Here is a 16849-nt window from a genome sequence, read left to right as displayed (position 1 = left end):
TCAACCATGTATGACGGTTGATCTACTAATTGTTAAGTCCTTGTCAATTTTCAGAAAATAACAATAATTTTTTACTTAAAAATTAATAAAATATTATTATTATTATTTTTTCGAATTTTTCCTTCAACCAACTGTTAATTGAGACTAATTTGAAGTATTTAGGAGTGTTTGTGAAATGATCATCACATATACTCTAAATGTTATGCATTCAAGTTGAATATAGTTGCATTAGTTCAGTGAACACATAGCTTAGGACCCTATACAGAGGAAACCTGTTATGTGCACTTCTTTTTTGAGATGTTATGATTTAGAAGTGTGTATTATGGTCTTTTTAACAATCCCTGAAGTTTTGTTGAAAAATTCATCTATTTTCTCTATGTTTCCCCATTTTTCCCAAAAAGTGCGATAAATTACCCGATACAAATGATATATCCCGTGCGATAATCAATATGTATCCATATCCCAATGATGCGATACATAACACGTTACTGATATTTTGAACATTGGTCCAAACAATGGAATCTTCAGCCTTTGGATTAATTGCAAATTCCTTCAACAGAGAAAAGAGGGAGATTAACTCCTCTATTTCATTGTCTTTGAAATTTATATGAAAGGAAGGGGACCGAGCTCCAATCGAGCCGGTCGAGGAGTAACACTTGGCCACAAAGGCTTGAAGGGAGGAAGAGATTCGAGCCAAAGCAGGGAAGGAAGATGTAAGGGAGGGGAGACCGCACCAGGGGTCCAACCAGAATAGGACATTATTCCTATTTTCCACGGAGAAGGATATATATTGGAACATCAATTCTCCCACCATGTGTATCTCTTTCCAAAGATTAGACATCCTATACATGGAAGAGCTTTTGGATCCCATCCACATTGATCAACACCATGCTTGGCCCTGATAACAGATTTCCACAGGGCCCCCTCTTCCTAAGCAAACCGCCAAGTCCAGTTACTAAGAAGGGCAAGGTTAACTAAATCTAGATGCTTTACCCCTGAACCACCTTCCTAAATAGGCTCATAAACCTTATCCCACCTTAGTAGAGGAAACTTTCTGGAGAGACCCCCCTTGCCACAGAAAATTCCTTCGAAGCCTGTTGATCTTGATCAACACCGATTTAAGATAACGAAGCAAAAATGAAAAAAATAAACAGGGAGGTTTGAAAGGGAGTCTTTAATGAGAGAGATTCTCCCGCTCAAAGAAAGAAGATTGCTTTTCCATGGGGAAAGTTTCCTTTCCATCCTCTTGAGGACATCCCAAAGATGCAGTGCATGTTTACTAATTCAGAGTGGGAGGCCCAAGTAGGTGGAGGGAAGAGTTCCCACTCGACACCCAAAAGCAGAGGTGAGTGAAGCCAATTTAGGCTTAGCAAGATGAATTCTGAAAAATTTGCTTTTGGCTCTATTAATTAATCTTAAGCCCGGACACAACTTCAAACCAATAGACAATCATGGCTAAGCAATTAATATAGGAATCAAAGGGTTTGCAAGATAAAAGTGTGTCATCAACGAACTGAAGATGGGTTATACCTTGCTGAAAATTGTCCACTATAAAATTGTGATACAGACCAACCTCCTAGCCTCTCGATATCATTTTACTAAGAGCCTCAGACACAATGATGAATAGAAATAGGGACAGAGGATCACCCTGCCTAAGGCCCTTAGAGGATTTGAAAAAGCCAAAAAGAGATCCATTAAGGATAACAAAAAATCTTGCTGATGAAATGCAGTTCTGAATCCATCCATGCCATTTAACCCCAAATCCCAAACGATTCAACATGTAATCCAAGAATTTCCAATTAACATGATCATATGCCTTTTTTATGTCAAGTTTGCATAGAATTCTCTTTTTACCCCACCCAATGATAAGAATCATGAGCAAGCAACGCATAGTCCGGGATCTGTCTCCCGAAGATAAAAACACTCTGGAAAGTCGAGATCACATTAGAGGGGATCGTTCTAATTCTCGAGCTAAGTAGTTTGGAGGTGATCTTGTAGGGACTCCCAATGAGGCTGATGGTGCGGAAATCCTTGAGACTTTCAGCCCCTCCTCTCTTGGGGATTAGTTTGATGAAGGAGCACTCTATTTTTGACGGAATTCGACTATAGTAGAAGAACTCATGGACAAAATCAAATACAACTCATGGACAAAATCAAATACATCTTGTTTAATCAAATTCCAAAAGGATTGAAAGAACTCTATTGGAAATTCGTCAAGAGTAGGGGCTTTGTCCCTACCTAAACTCAACACCACAGCCTTAATTTCATTTGGGAGGAATGGCCTTTCTAAGGATTCTCTAACATCGGGAGAGATTTGGACAAATGATAGGTCATCCAGTAGAGGCCTATCCAGGTTATCATAAGAGAACAAACAAAAATAGAAGTCAACAACAACCTTTGAAATGTTTTTTTTTTTTTTTTCTTTGAGTTAATCTCTCACTCTCAACAATGGTAGAATAAATAGAGTTACGCCTAGCCCGAGCACTGGCTATGCCAAGGAAAAACTTGTATTTTTATCTCCCTCTTTGAGCTAGAGGACCCCATCCCCTTTTCTCTCAAGCCAAAGGCCTTGCGATGCCACACCATCATTTTTTCTTTTAGCATCCGCATCTTCTTGGAAAGCCTGAATCCTGGTTTACCCTTGATCGAGAAAGAGGACCACCATTCGCCAACCAAAGTTCGAAAACCTTCCAACTCTAGCCAGGCCAATTTAAACCTGAAAGGCCTAGAGCTCTAGTTAATTTCATCTACTTCGAGAACAATTGGACAATGATCGGACATTGGCTTGGGCAACCCTCTTTGACGGGCCAGGGGAAACTTTTGAACCCAATTAGGGGAGACCAAGAAATGATCTAAAAGAGACATAGCTAGGGGACCCGCCCCATTAGACCAGGAGAATCTAATATCGCCCATAGGAAGATCAACCAAATTGTGTTTACAAATCCCTTTGGAAAACCGCTGCATACTGGCCGAGACCTTGCCTCCATTAAGTTTCTTGTGAACTAAACAGGTGAAATCCTCTATAATGCACCAAGGAAGCTGCCATCTGCCCCAAACAGAAGAAAACACCGCCCGTAAGGACGTATGGAGAGAGGGGCGGTTAGGGCCATAGACAACAGAGAAAATCCAATGGAAGCCCGAGGAGGATTCGGAAAATACTAAGTTAACAGAATACTCACCTGGCCAATTTTCTTCCTTTCTCCAATTAGTAGGATCCCACACTACAAGAATGCCCCCTGTAGAACTAGAACCCAAAGCATCAAGCATTTCCCACTCCACACCCTTATGACTCTAGCTACGTCTAACTTTCTGTCCACTGATCGATGCTTAGACTCTTGAAAAACAATCATACGAGCCTTCGATGTGTTGCATGTTTCCTTCACTATGGATCGCTTAAGAGGGCAACCCAATCCTCGAACATTCCACGAAAGGATCTTCATGGGAAAACCATCTTGCACCCTCTCTCCCTTCTAACTGATTGATGAATAACCTCTTCCCTAACATTAGTTGTTGCTCCCAAGTTAGCAAGTTCCTTAACATCAGTTGTTGCTCCCAAGTTATCAAGTTCCCTATTACCTTTAATCAATTTGGGAGGGCCCTTTGGGCTGCTTAATGAAGAAATGCCAATCCCTCTCTCTGCCATCAGACCGAAGAGGGCTATGCAATGTTTTAAATATCGATGATATTGGCCGACATATCCCACGATATATCTTGTATCCCACCTGTGCAATACGAAACGCGTAGGTAGTGTTGATATATCCTACATGTTCGATCTGCTGATCTGATGAGCATTTTCAATTTTCGATCCCTTTTTTTTTTTTTAAAATATTGAAATTATGTTAAATTAGTGTCAAACAATTACAAATCCATTGGTTCTTCATGTTTTGCATGAAAAATCATGGAGTTGGTGCTTTGATTTCGATATCCATTGGTTCTTCATGTTCTCCACATTTTTTAAAAAAAATGTCCTTCAACCAACTGTTAATTGAGACTAATTTCGAAGTATTTAGGAGTATTTGATGAAATGATCATCACATACATCCCAATTTCAAAATTTGAGTGTAGGTGGTCCGAGGAAAAATTCGAAATTTCCCTAATTTCTCCCAAATCGCTCGCAATGTTGCACGCCAAACATGAAATTAAGCATGTATGAGGGCTAACCTACTGATTTGTTAAGTCCTTGTCAATTTTCGGAAAATAAAAATCATTTTTTTAATTAAAAATTAATAAAATATTTTTTTCTCGAAATTTCCCTTTAACCAGCTGTCAATTGAGACTAATTTCAAAGTATTTAGGAGTGTTTGATGAAATGATCATCACCACATACACTCTAAATGTTATGCATTCAATTTGAATATAGTTGCATTAGTTCAGTCAGACATCACGTAGCTTAGGACCCTATACAAAGGAAACCTGTTATGTGCACATCTTTTTTGAGATGTTATGATGTAAAAGTGTGTATTAGGGCCTTTTTTAACAATCTCGAAGTTTAACTGAAAAATTCAACTATTTTCCCAATGTTTCCCCATGTTTGCCACAAAGTGCGATAAATTACCCGATAAAAACGATATATCCCTTGCGATAACCTATACGTTTCTATATCCCAAGGATGTTATACGTAACACGATACCAATATTTCGAACACCGGGGCTACGTAGTCTTCATCCCATTCCCCAAAGACAACTCCAAGAAGCCTTCTGACATGACGAATGATGTCCTTTTACCTAACGTTTTTCTATAATGAGAGCCAAAAGATTATCTATTTGGTCTTGGGAGAGGCTTCAAAGTTTAGGACTTGGAGGAAGAAAGCTACCATTAAAATTGAAAGAAGCCCTAATAAGGGAGATCACCAAGGCTTTCGGCATTAAACCCTAAGAAAATTGTCTTGACCCCAGAGTCCGAGGATCATCCCTACCCACTGATGAGCCAGGAGGAGAAAAAACCAGCAGACAAGAGGCTATAGCCAGCGGACCCATGTTATGTGATCCAGAGAGGTTGGAGCTTTGAAACCCTTTGGAGATTGCAGGGATAACAAGAGAGGAGAGAAGAGGGGGGTATGAAACATCTCTGGAAGCTAGGGGTCGGATGCAGGAGAGAGGAGATTATAGATGAAGAAGAGGAAAAGTGCTTCAATCATCTACCTAAGGCGATTGTTGGAAAGTTCGGGACGAGCTTGTTGATGTGGCCTCATACAGTTCACCATTGGAAATATCTTTTGACGTAAAGGAGGACATGTTAGAACATGAAGGAGCGATGGTTGAAGAGTCTTCGAAATTGGATTGCCCCTGCTCTAACACGTGTAAGCCCCTGACACCGGTTTCCTGAGAGTTAATAGCCACATTAACACCATAGTTGCCAGGTGGCGGCTTCTTTGAATTCGTAGCAAGAGTTAGGGGTCATGTGCCTTCCCTATCGGAGGAGAGAGAGAGAGCCCATCGCCCCAAGAGGGGCTCTCGGATTTTCAACATGCGTCTCCTCGAGCCCCTTACCATTGATTAATGCAACCGATGAAGGGAGGATGGATAGAATAACCTTCCCATTAATAGTGGCCTGCGGAGGGAGTTGAAGAGATTTCTTGGGCATGGATGTTGAGACTGGCCTCAGGAGCGTGTCGGCCTCCTCCTTTTGATATAGGGGAAGAGGTCGATCTTCGGGAGTCAGGAGTCATAAGGGGTAATATCTCTCGCGATGCTAAATTCTAGTTTCGAAGGGCCAGTTTGATGTCTGAGCTGTGAGTGGGACCAACACTGAGGGGGGAATATCCATCGTCCAATACTCCGCAACCTCCCCTAATGAGAGGGCTAGGGACAACATATTCTCAGGACAAGATGGAGGCGGGAAACAACTAAAGGGCAGGGATATTTCAGCCCTTGTGCCACATAGCACACGCTCAACCACATCTTGGCCCACACGGTTCTCATATGCCACACTCGTCACATGGGGTCCTTGGCACGGTTCGGATGTAGGCACTCCCTGGGGCAATGCCGAGGCTAGCACAGTAATGGCTTGTGGATCCACAACGATGATCTTTGACGCGAGAGCTGGGGCAGGGGTGGGGGAGTCACCTTGGAAGGCACTAGGCAGTGGATCCCTCTTTTAGGGTAGGGATAAGCAACAACGAGTTACTGACCGTCACCTTAATCTTTGACAACAAGGAGACTGAGTTCCCAATTCGGATGAGATGTCTTACCGCTCGTGGCTCCTCCTACTTCTCTGACGCCTCGTCAATGACCATAACCTCTCCTAGACTAGAACCCAAAGCATGAAAGTAATCAAAGGACCAAAGTTCCTGAGGAATACTAGGGAAATGGAACCAGACATTAGAGGAACCAAATGGAGACCACCCCAACCATTTGACAATGGAGTCTATTGGGCCCACCTGGTGGATGTTAGTGGAGAAGTTGATGTTTTCCAAATCTACTGCATCTCTAAGGGATACCCAAACTAATTGATGATCTAGGTGACAAAGAATGAAATCTCCTGAATCTAAGTTATAGTAGAGCCCAAACCAAATAACCAGATCTTGCAAAGAAAAACATAAATAGATGTGTAACCAAATAGCCCAAACATATTATGAAGTATAGGATGTGGATGATTAGCTACATACATAGAAACAGACTAAAGCTATATAAAATTGTGTAAAATTATACTACAAAAAGATAAAAATAATTAACTACCGTGTTTGTTGCATCAACATGTTCTTGACACATCAATCAGATTCTTGTTTGCTAATTTTTATCTTTCTTAAATAGAATGTCCTTGTTTGGATTCATGATGAAAGTTATGGAATAAGTTTGACGCCAGCTGCTAATCTGATGCAACCCTCTATCCGTGCTGGGGACCGGCAGCGGGAGCAGAAAACTCCCACAGGCGCAAGCAATGTAATAGACTATTACATAGGTTGACTGTGATTAAGTGCAATCTAATAGTCTATTACCTAGGTTGATTACAATAAACGAGTAAGAGAAGACTTGATGATCTATGGTCTAACTGAAGGTATGGGCCATATGTTCCTTGATAGAGTGGAATGGCGGAAAAGGATTCATATGTCCAACTCCAACCTCAATTAATTGGTGTAAGGCTCAGATGGTGATGATGATGAAGAAATAAAATGTCCTTGTTTCTGTCAGACACCAAATACATAATCCTTTTTGGCATTAGGTCTAAGCCTCCCCTATTTAAGGTCCAATTTCTAGTTTGAGCATTTTAAGTTGCAGAGATCTAGAGAGGCTAGCATGGAGTTTAACACAAGCTCTACTCTATTCATTGTTACAATGAACTTTCATATCCAGAGATTCAGTTCCTTTTCAGCTGTGAACAGGCAGTTGGGCTCTGTGTATTGTATTTTGGTTTCTCAACAGGTTAACAAGTCTGGTCAGAGAAATTGCAAATTTTCTTAATCATTTAAGGATGTCCCTATGTGGCTGTGGGCAAATGACTTGGGAATACAGCTCATTGCAATCGACATTATCATTCCAAGATTACATGCCTGAATGTGGTGTATTTCAGAATCTGAATGTCAAACATATTTTGGGGCTGTTGCTGCTTCAATTTGTTAAGTTCATGGCAACTGGTAGTTTGTATTAGTTCGTTTTTTCTATAAATTGCATGGCTGTGCTCACTATGTGAAATTTTGCAGGTTCTAAATTTGACCGAACTAGAACTTAATCGAGTGGATATCCGTGTTGGGCTATCTGGTGCTTTGTATTTTATGGATGGATCTCCTCAAGCAGTGCGGCAGTTGCGTAATCTTGTTTCACAGGTTTAATTAAAGCTTTATTTGTACAAGTTGCCCTCTTTTTTTTTTTCCTCTATACATAACTCCACCTTTAGAGTTTGCTAAGCCCATGTATCGTATTGTGTCTATTTCAAATTTTAGCACTCATGATTCTTTTTGTCAGTATTGTTGCCCGTGCATCAGTTGCTCACTTTTTTCCTTATATGCCAAAACAAAATCAGTCCTTTTTTTTTTCCCCTGTAGCTTACATTGTTCTGGGATGGATCTCCTATTCTCTTCATTTTGGATATGCAAATATTTTATTCAGATGTTTTCTTATTTATAATACCATTAAAGATGAAATGCTTTATTTTTCTATTGCTTAATAGGTTTTTTGGCTCTGACTCTTTTAACATTACATTATTTACTTTTTATATCCTATGACATTATTGCTTAATAAGAAGCTATTGGTTGAGGATGGTGAGGTTCGTGTGAGGTGGAGAAGCTATTTCCGGAATGTGTTAAATGATGGCCACTCTTGGAGAATAGGGATAGAAGGAATCATAAACTCAAATGATGCCAGAGAATGTGGATACTTTCATGGGATTTTGGATTTCTAAAGAGAAAGAATCTTTTAGAAAGATGAAGCTAGGAAAGGCCCTAGGACCAGATGGTATATCGGTAGAGGTTTGGAAGTTCATGGAGATATTGGTTTATTTTGGTTGACAAAGTTGTTCAACAAGATAGTAAGATCAAAGAAAATGCCAAACAAATGGAGGAAAAGTACCATGGTACTTTAAGGGGCATATGGATGGAAAGAAACAATGGGGTCTTTAGGGGAAGGAAGTTAAATGCGACAACGTTGGCTGGAAAAGCTTTAAGGGCGTATGGATGGAAATAAACAATGGAGTCTTTAGGGGAAGGAAGTTAGATGCGACAACGTTAGCTAGAAAAGCTTCAAGTGCAGTTATGGAATGGAGTAGGGTAGTTCTATTTAGAAGAATATACCACAATTCTTCACAAAATCAATTGGTGCGAAGATTTAAAGTGGAACTTGGTGTGAGAGGGTCAACAATGTTGGTAGACTGCTCCGCCAGTTGGTTAGTTCAAGCAAATTTCTGTGGGTGTTCTTTTTGCAACTTGGGATACTCCGTGGTGGGGTTTTGCATTTTTGATCGTGAAGGTAAAAGGATAATCAAATTCCTTGGGCCAATCGGTGTTTAAGACTCATTCTTGAAAGTTGTTGCGCTGTTGTAGGTGTGCAAATTGATTACCTCGAATGATCTTCGACACGCGGTGATCAAAGGAGATTCCATGAACACCATCATGTGGGTTTCGACTAGCAGAAGCCTATGGAGAGTGCATCGGATAATTTGAAGAGTGCTCGATCAATGTAAGGGCGTTCCCATATCCTTAAAGCAAATAAGGAGAGAAGCTAATGCCTACCATGACGGTCTACCAAAGGACGGATAATCTCAGAGTGCTTTAAGGGTTTGGGGTAAGGTATTTAATAACTGTAAGTTCCATAGCAGTGGCCGTAATAGCCAACCTTATGGTCGTTATGATATGGGTTTTATTGGCTGTAACTTACGACCCTATAACGGTTTATATTTTTTTAGAAGGAAAGAATGTATTGGTTCATTACGGGCCCTTTTTCCCCCTTCACGTTGGGTGTTATGGCCCCGTATTGCGTAACGGGCACCACTGTAATTGTTATGTAACGGATGTTATAGGCAACGTTTTTAGTATCGATGATATCGGCTGATATATCCCACGATATATCTTGTATCCCGCTTGTGTGATACGAACAAGTAGTGCCGATATATCCCACTGTTCGATCAAGTGAGCTTTTTTTGTTGTTGTTGTTGTAAATCATGTTAAATTAGTGTCTAATTGTTACAAATCTATGATTCTTCATGTTTTGCATGAAAAATTGAAAAAAAAATCAAAACTTTCCAATTTCTCGCAATTTGGTTGCAATCTGTGTCCAAACACAAAATCAAACATCTATGTGACTTGATTTAGTGACTGTTGCTAATTGGGGGATTTTTCAAAAAAATATTATTTTTTAATTAAAAAATTTCAAAATTCCACTTTGTTCAATGGTTAATTGGCTTCCATGTCAAAGTATTTAGGAGTATTTGATGAAATCATTATCACATCCACACTAATTTTGGGATTTGGGAGAAGATGGGCCGATTTGCGAAAAATTTGGGAAAATTCGAAATTTCCCCAAAACTTCTCAAATCAGAGAGGATGAGTACTGGCATTATGTTAGAGAGCGTCGTCACTGGTATCATTCTACTATGACTTGAGTATAGTATTGTTGGGTTGTGGAGCAACAATACTATACCCAGTCCTGTAGAGATGATGATTTTGAGCCACTGTGCAACTCTGTGGGTTTGAGCCACAACCACATACATTATTCACATTTATATTTTAATTTTTTAGTTCTTTTGCTTTTGAATGTATTGCTTGAGTTTCCATACACATCTTCTTATATTTATAAATTATGTGAATAGACTTTGAATATACTTGCATCGGTTCAATTAGATAGCGCATAGATTAGGACCCATTAGGCTGTTACAAAGGAAACCTATTATGTGCACTTGTTTTTTTGTGATGTTTTGATTTCCAAGTGTGTATTGATGTCTTTTTTTAACAATCCCTGGAGTTTCATTGAAAAATTCGACCAATTTCCCAATGTTTTCCCATGTTTCCCAACTATAACGATACATTACGCGATACAACTGTTAAGGCATGAAACATGTATCCATATCTTAAGGGTGGGATACATTATGCGATAATGATACATAAAACATTGGTTATAGGAATGATCAAGCAAAGGTTAAGGCATGAAACAAACATATTGAAATATTAGTTTGGACTTATGCCAGGAAGGTCGACAATTAAGGCTGTTTTAATACTTAAACAATTGATGGAGAAATATAGTGAGAGGAGGATCTTCACATGGTCTTAATTTACTTAGAGAAAGCATATGATAAGGTCCTTAGAGAGTTAATCCGGTGGGTGTTGATAGTGAAGAATCTCAATAGGATATATTGACACGATGAAGGATATATGAGGGCATGAGGCAACAATAAGAGAACTTTACGAAAAGAAGGCAATAATAAGAGTGGAAATGAGGAAACAATTAAGATAACTAACCAAGAAGCACCTCGAAATGACCATTTTTGATATCTTGGGTTGATAATTTATGAGAGTGGAAATATTAAGAAGGATGTTACTCTTAGAATTCAAGTTGGGTGGAAGAAGTAGAGATGTGCCGCGTTCCAATCAAATTAAAGGGAAAATCTTATTGGTTAGCTATAAGACCATCCATGCTTTATGTATCAAAATGTTGGGTAGTTGAGGAACAAGATGCTCATAGGATGAGTTTAGCTGAAATGAGGATATTGAGATGGATGAATGACAACACAACGAAGGATAGAATTAGAGATGAAGGCATTTGAGGGAACTTAGGACTATGGTTTTGAATGTCGATATTAGTGGGCATATTTGCCAGCCAAAAACTATATGGTACAAGTGTCATGTATCAGCATCGGCCTGTATTTGTTTAATTTTTTTGAGCCAAAAAATTAGTGAAAAAGTTAAGGGGGAAAAAAGATATTCAAGAATATCTTTTGTGTGTGTGTGTGTGTGTGTGTGTGTGCGCGTGTGTGATTTAAACATGTACTCAAATGGTCTGTCACACCATTCTTTGGTAAGAATGTAGTTTGTTTTCTAAAGGAAACCCCAATCTTTTTATCCATCGAGTTTTGCGCGCCTCTAATCCATCTTTTTCTTTGTCTTCTTGACTAGCATCAGCTACTCGGACTGGTATAACACTTATTGGGTCATCATGCTGTAACGCAATTGGAGTGCTTGACTCCTAAATAGGGTCGATTTTCAATACCTCAGAGAGTTGGTTCTCCGAACTCATCAGCTGTTCGGAGGGTGTAGCATCTTGAACCACTTGCACTTCTGCCATCTTCATAGATGTTCCACCATCGATAGGCTATTGAAATGCCACTAGCTCCATGGAAGGTACATTGGATTTGGCTCCTGTAGCATCCTCGAAGGAAGGCCGCTGGATAAAGATCCTCTCCATTGATTTTTGCGTCAACCCAACGAGGTTCTCGACGTGACTAGAGAGATTTGCGAAGAGGGCACTCTTTTTAAGATGACAGGATGTCACGTGTTGAAAACCATCCCACATGCCTCAATAGAAATCAATTCAACACATCCCTCAGGCACACGTGTTAGGGAGGCAACCCTTGTCCGTTCGGGACCAGCTTTGGAGATGCCTGCTTGGACAATAAGGGATTCTTTGTGACACGTGTCATGATCTGGTAGCCTCTACAGGTCAAGCATGCTTTCGTCATTCCAATCTGTAACCCGAACCTTAGAAAAGCTCCCCGATTTCTCTCCACATACTTTCGATACCACGTGCCAGCGAAAGAAGATAACTCTTGGCATTAATATGCCAAATGCCATTTCTAGTTGACAACGCTTACACCATGCGTCCTCCGAAATTCGATTACTATCAAGAGGATTGCCATGTGTTGTGTAGGGAGCTTCAGAAGTGTCATAATCAACCAGGCTTTGCAGCGAGACAATGCCACGTGTCGCCTCTAGGTGAAGCGATGTCTGGCACTGCATCCGCATTGAAAATGCTTGAGGTCATTAATTCTTGTTGATGTAGATCGTCCATGTGTTGAACGTCTCTCCACATTGATGTGGACCTTGAATCATGCGTGGCCCACTTTAATTACCCATATGGCTCAAAATATTTTTAATGGGAAGATCCTAACCATCTTATCAATGGAACAAAGTGGATGGTGTAGATTGCCTACAACAAAAAAGTCCAATAGTCTACCTGAGTTGGTGGTCCCCCACTTTGGATTTCCTCCGTCTATCAAGAATCTTCTTGATCAGAAATGGGTGACCATTCATGCCGTCATCCACCTCTAGTTGAGTACCATTAAAGAAAGGGGTGATCATTAACGATTGTTACAAGATTCTTAATGTTTGATTGAGTGGATCATCATTACATGGATAAATTTGAAAGATGGGGAGATTAAGGATTTTGAGAACCTTATGAGATTCCCTGACAAATTCTGTATTGCTACAAGCATAAAGGATGGAAGAATTTCACAATTGAACGCAAGTGGCTTGCTTCTAAATCATTTCTTTTTGGTTTTCACTATATTGAGAAGGGACCCCTTCCCTAGGCTCTTGTTTGGGGGAAATCTGTGCCATCTAAAGTTGTAGCATTTTATTGTATTGCAGTTGCTGATGAAGTCCTCACCCTAGATCATCTTTGTCATTGTCAGCATCACCTCCAAAATTATGCACTTTGTGTGCAATTGTGTCTTGGAAGAGATGATTACAAATTGTAGCACAAGAAGTTTTGTGTGGTGTGGATTTTTTAAGCTTTTTGGCATTATGTTGGTGCTTCAAGGATCAGTGGCAAACGTTTCTCAGGGAGTAGATGTCATTTGGTGCCAGCATGTGCGTTGGAGGATGGTGGGAATTTTTTTAAGCTCTTTGGCATTATGTTGGTGCTTCAAGGTTTAGTGGCGAACATTTTCTCAGGGTGGAGTAGATGTCATTTGGTGCTAGCATGTGTTTTAGAGGATCCTCCATGTGCCATTTTATGGGCGATATGGAAGGAGAGAAATAGGGAGCTTTTCGGTGTTCTTAGGGTGTTCCCCCTCTCTTGTATTCTTTTCCCTTTTGCTACCGCTTGTGGGCCTTTAATAAAATCTCCATTATCTTTCAATAAAAAAAGAAAAAGAAGTAGGGAGCTTTTGTAAGTAAGGAAATCTTGGTGGTGGTGAAAGATGTGTTTGCAACAATGAGAGGGTCTCTTATAGGTTGGGCTCTCTCTTGTAAAGAGATTGAAAGTTTCACCCAGCATTCTGGTTCTACTATTGGAAGATGCTCTTGAAAGAAGGGCTGAGGTATGTAGAGACTGCGATCTTTCTAGTGACTCTAGTCCCCCCTTTGGGATGTATAACCTTAACATGGGTGGCTATGCATCGAGCAATTCGGGACCTTTAGAATGGGTGGTGCACTAAAGGATTGGTGCCATCAAACTCATTTTTCTGTTCCCACTAGGATGGGGGACCCATCAATGACCAAATCTAAGGCTTTTTGTAAATGACTGTGTATCCCATCCAATTCATCCCATTGGCTCTAGTGGCATTCTTTGTGCATTGTAAAATAAAAACCTTGGAAACCATGCCAACTATTCCTATGTATGGTCTTATCCTCGATAATAAGCCTTTTGCTGTATCCCTTCTCGCTATTTTAATAAATGTTCTCATAGGTCTTCCCCTCATATTTTCCTTTCCACCCCCCCTCCCCTCTTTAACAAATGGAAGTTGTTAACAGATGGGAATCAAACCACAACAATTGGAAGAGATTCATGGGGTGCATGTGAGAACTAATGTGCCCGTTAGCTATGAAGTAGACCTTTTGATGCAGGACTGATGCATGAACTCAAATATTGCGTGAGATCAAGTAGCAAACTTAAAAGTAATTAGCAAAAACAACATAACACTTGCTATTATAATCACAAATATCAAAGAAAACCAAAGAAGATCATGCACAGTCCTACCCTAGGTTACTAAGCATCATTTTACAAGATCATTAAATAAAGGAAACTAGGATCTAATGGATGTAGGGACATCCAATTAGCATAGGGTAAAACCTATTGCAAAGTAGAAGATCTAATGAAAAGTTGAAGAAAAAGATGATTTGGATGGTCTTGAATAGGAAGGGAAGAAGAGAGATGAAGTTTTTGGAAAAATACTTCTTTTGGATAGAAAGGAAGAGAGAAGGAAGATGATAGATGGAAGCCTCACACCTCCGTTGAATGGGGAATGGAATCACACCACATCTAAGCTCCAAATCGCATGGAGTATTCTTCACCTTTGTGGCATTCCCAAAATGTTGACGAGATGGAAAACGTGTTCAACCTTGCAACTGACTCTCTCTAATCCAACCTAAAATAGCTGGAACAAGGCTATGATGATGATGATACTTTTCCTGCCACTTTCATACCATATTCGAATTTCTAGTCATTGGGATTGATTTCATTGTCTCAAAATTTCCTAGCCCAGATTGGCTGTCTTCATCTTTTTTCAATTGCATATATCTTTCATAGCCCACAAATCAATTCACAACTGCTCAAGCAACCTTGACAAGGTGTTTAGAAGAGCTTTTATTACTATTGTTACTATTATTATTATTAGTATCATTGTTATTAACTTACATTATTATTTGGTGTTTAGAAGAGTGAAATTAAATGTGGTCGCATTGGTCAATTCTATAAAGTATTTTGATTGTAAAATTTGGACTTTTTTCAATGCCCAGGCTGACTAACCTTTATCAGGTTAATTGTGGTCACATGGGCCAAATCTATAAAATCTTTTGATTGTAAGTTTTTGGACTTTAATTTGTGCCAAGGCAGCTTAGCCTTTGGTGATGGGGTGATGATTTCTCATCATTGCTCCTCTCTATCTGTTTTTTTTTTAAATTTTTTTTATTATTATTTTTTTAAATTTATTATTATTATTATTATTATTTTTTAAAAACCTTAGAATAATTGTTTTCTCAAAGAAAAAACAATTATTTCTTTCCTTTTGAGCGTTCAGACAATGCTCCCTTTGTTAGTTCAACCCTTAGTTTTTGCGCTCTATTTCCTCTAAAAGTATTTAAGGAGGTTGTCCTGCCACTAGGTTGGGACCATAATAATCAATGCTTACTTATTTAGAAATTGCACATGACAGTGGTGTCTGCATTCCAACGCCTAGGTGTTTCTCCTACCGCGTTTCATGAAAAAAAAGAGAGAATTCTTTTGTGATGCGAGGTTTTTTTTTTTTGGTGATGTTTACGTAAAACCTACGGCAACTAAGAGCAAAGGCAAATGTGTCATTAGACTCCTTTGATTTTGTCACCTGAATCTTCTACGTGCTTGGCTGCAGAATAGTTCACCATAGAACCTTCAAAAGACAAGCTCCAATTATTATAACCGAAATCTCGCTCATATGCCTGAAAAAAAAAGGGTAGATTATTTCACAGCCCTGCCCTTCTTTTAATGTTTAGTTTTAGACCTGGAAAAAAGTGAATCAGATTTAGTTGATGTACGTTTATAACAGAATGGATGAAGGGATTGGACTTTGGATTGTATTCGTTGTCAACATAGAATGGTTCTCTTCAATATCTAGGGCTTCGTGCTGCAAGCTGCATTCCTGATTCTTTGATATGTAATTTATGCAGGCTACTGTACTTATAACCAGGCATCAAAGTTTAAAACCTACTTATCTCTCAAAAAAAGTTTAAAAGCTACTGACACCAGAAAAGTAGCCTCTAGGTTTGTGATTAGCAAGAAAGATTCCATGTGAGATAATTGGGATTGCAGTTGCTCATGCTAAGGAGGGCATGACTAGGCTCACTAGTTGTTGGCTCTTCTTATTCATCCTCTGAATTACTGGATTTACATTCAGTGAAATTTGGGGCACTGTATGTCATCTTGGTTGACAATTGATTCTTGTTCTCTTTGATTTCAGTGCTCACTGATACACTGTCACAAGACGAGAGGCATTGCCCCTATGACACTTTTGAAATGGCCATTCGTTACTCTTGCCTCATAGTGAATCAGTGTATGTTTTTATGCTCCTACAGCACATGACATTTGAACCCATTTTAAGTAATTACAAATCACTTATTGGAGGCTAGATGAAGTGGAGGGAGACTATTGGTATCTGCTCGTCTAGTACCTGCATTTTGCATATTACTTCACTGTTACTCTAGCATATAAACTTAATCTGTTGTGCATTTTCTCCAAAGAATTGTGCAAGATTTTTCTTACACTTGATCATTTTACCAACTTTGGGTTACTGTGCCTTATAAACTGACATATGCAAAATATTTAGAAGATTGCCAGAGTTTTGGAGATTGTCCTGCAGCTATTTTAATGTTTCATAACATTTGCTCTTCAGATATCTGAGGATGTTCTTTCTTTTCTTTTAATTTTTAAATTCCATTTGGTTTTTGTTGGGCATTGTTAACCATGTATTGAGCAATTGCTGGGGGTGTACAGAGGCATCTCTATTACCATCA

General features: G+C 39.4%; 1 protein-coding gene across 3 annotated transcripts in view; it reads left to right on the top strand.

Annotated features, from left to right (window-relative positions):
• LOC131246295 (protein TPLATE) overlaps positions 1-16849 on the top strand; it is a 44533-nt gene that overhangs the window by 12321 nt on the left and 15363 nt on the right. For all 3 annotated transcript variants that reach the window (XM_058246257.1, XM_058246256.1, XM_058246255.1), the window contains exon 5: positions 7640-7762. In XM_058246257.1, coding sequence (XP_058102240.1) covers positions 7640-7762 — 123 coding nt within the window. The remainder of the gene's footprint in view (positions 1-7639; positions 7763-16849) is intronic.

This window comes from Magnolia sinica, chromosome 5 (genome assembly GCF_029962835.1).
Source record: "Magnolia sinica isolate HGM2019 chromosome 5, MsV1, whole genome shotgun sequence".
NCBI lineage: Eukaryota > Viridiplantae > Streptophyta > Magnoliopsida > Magnoliales > Magnoliaceae > Magnolia > Magnolia sinica.
Note: the sequence above shows the minus strand (reverse complement) of the source record. Positions and strands in the feature narration are given on the sequence as shown.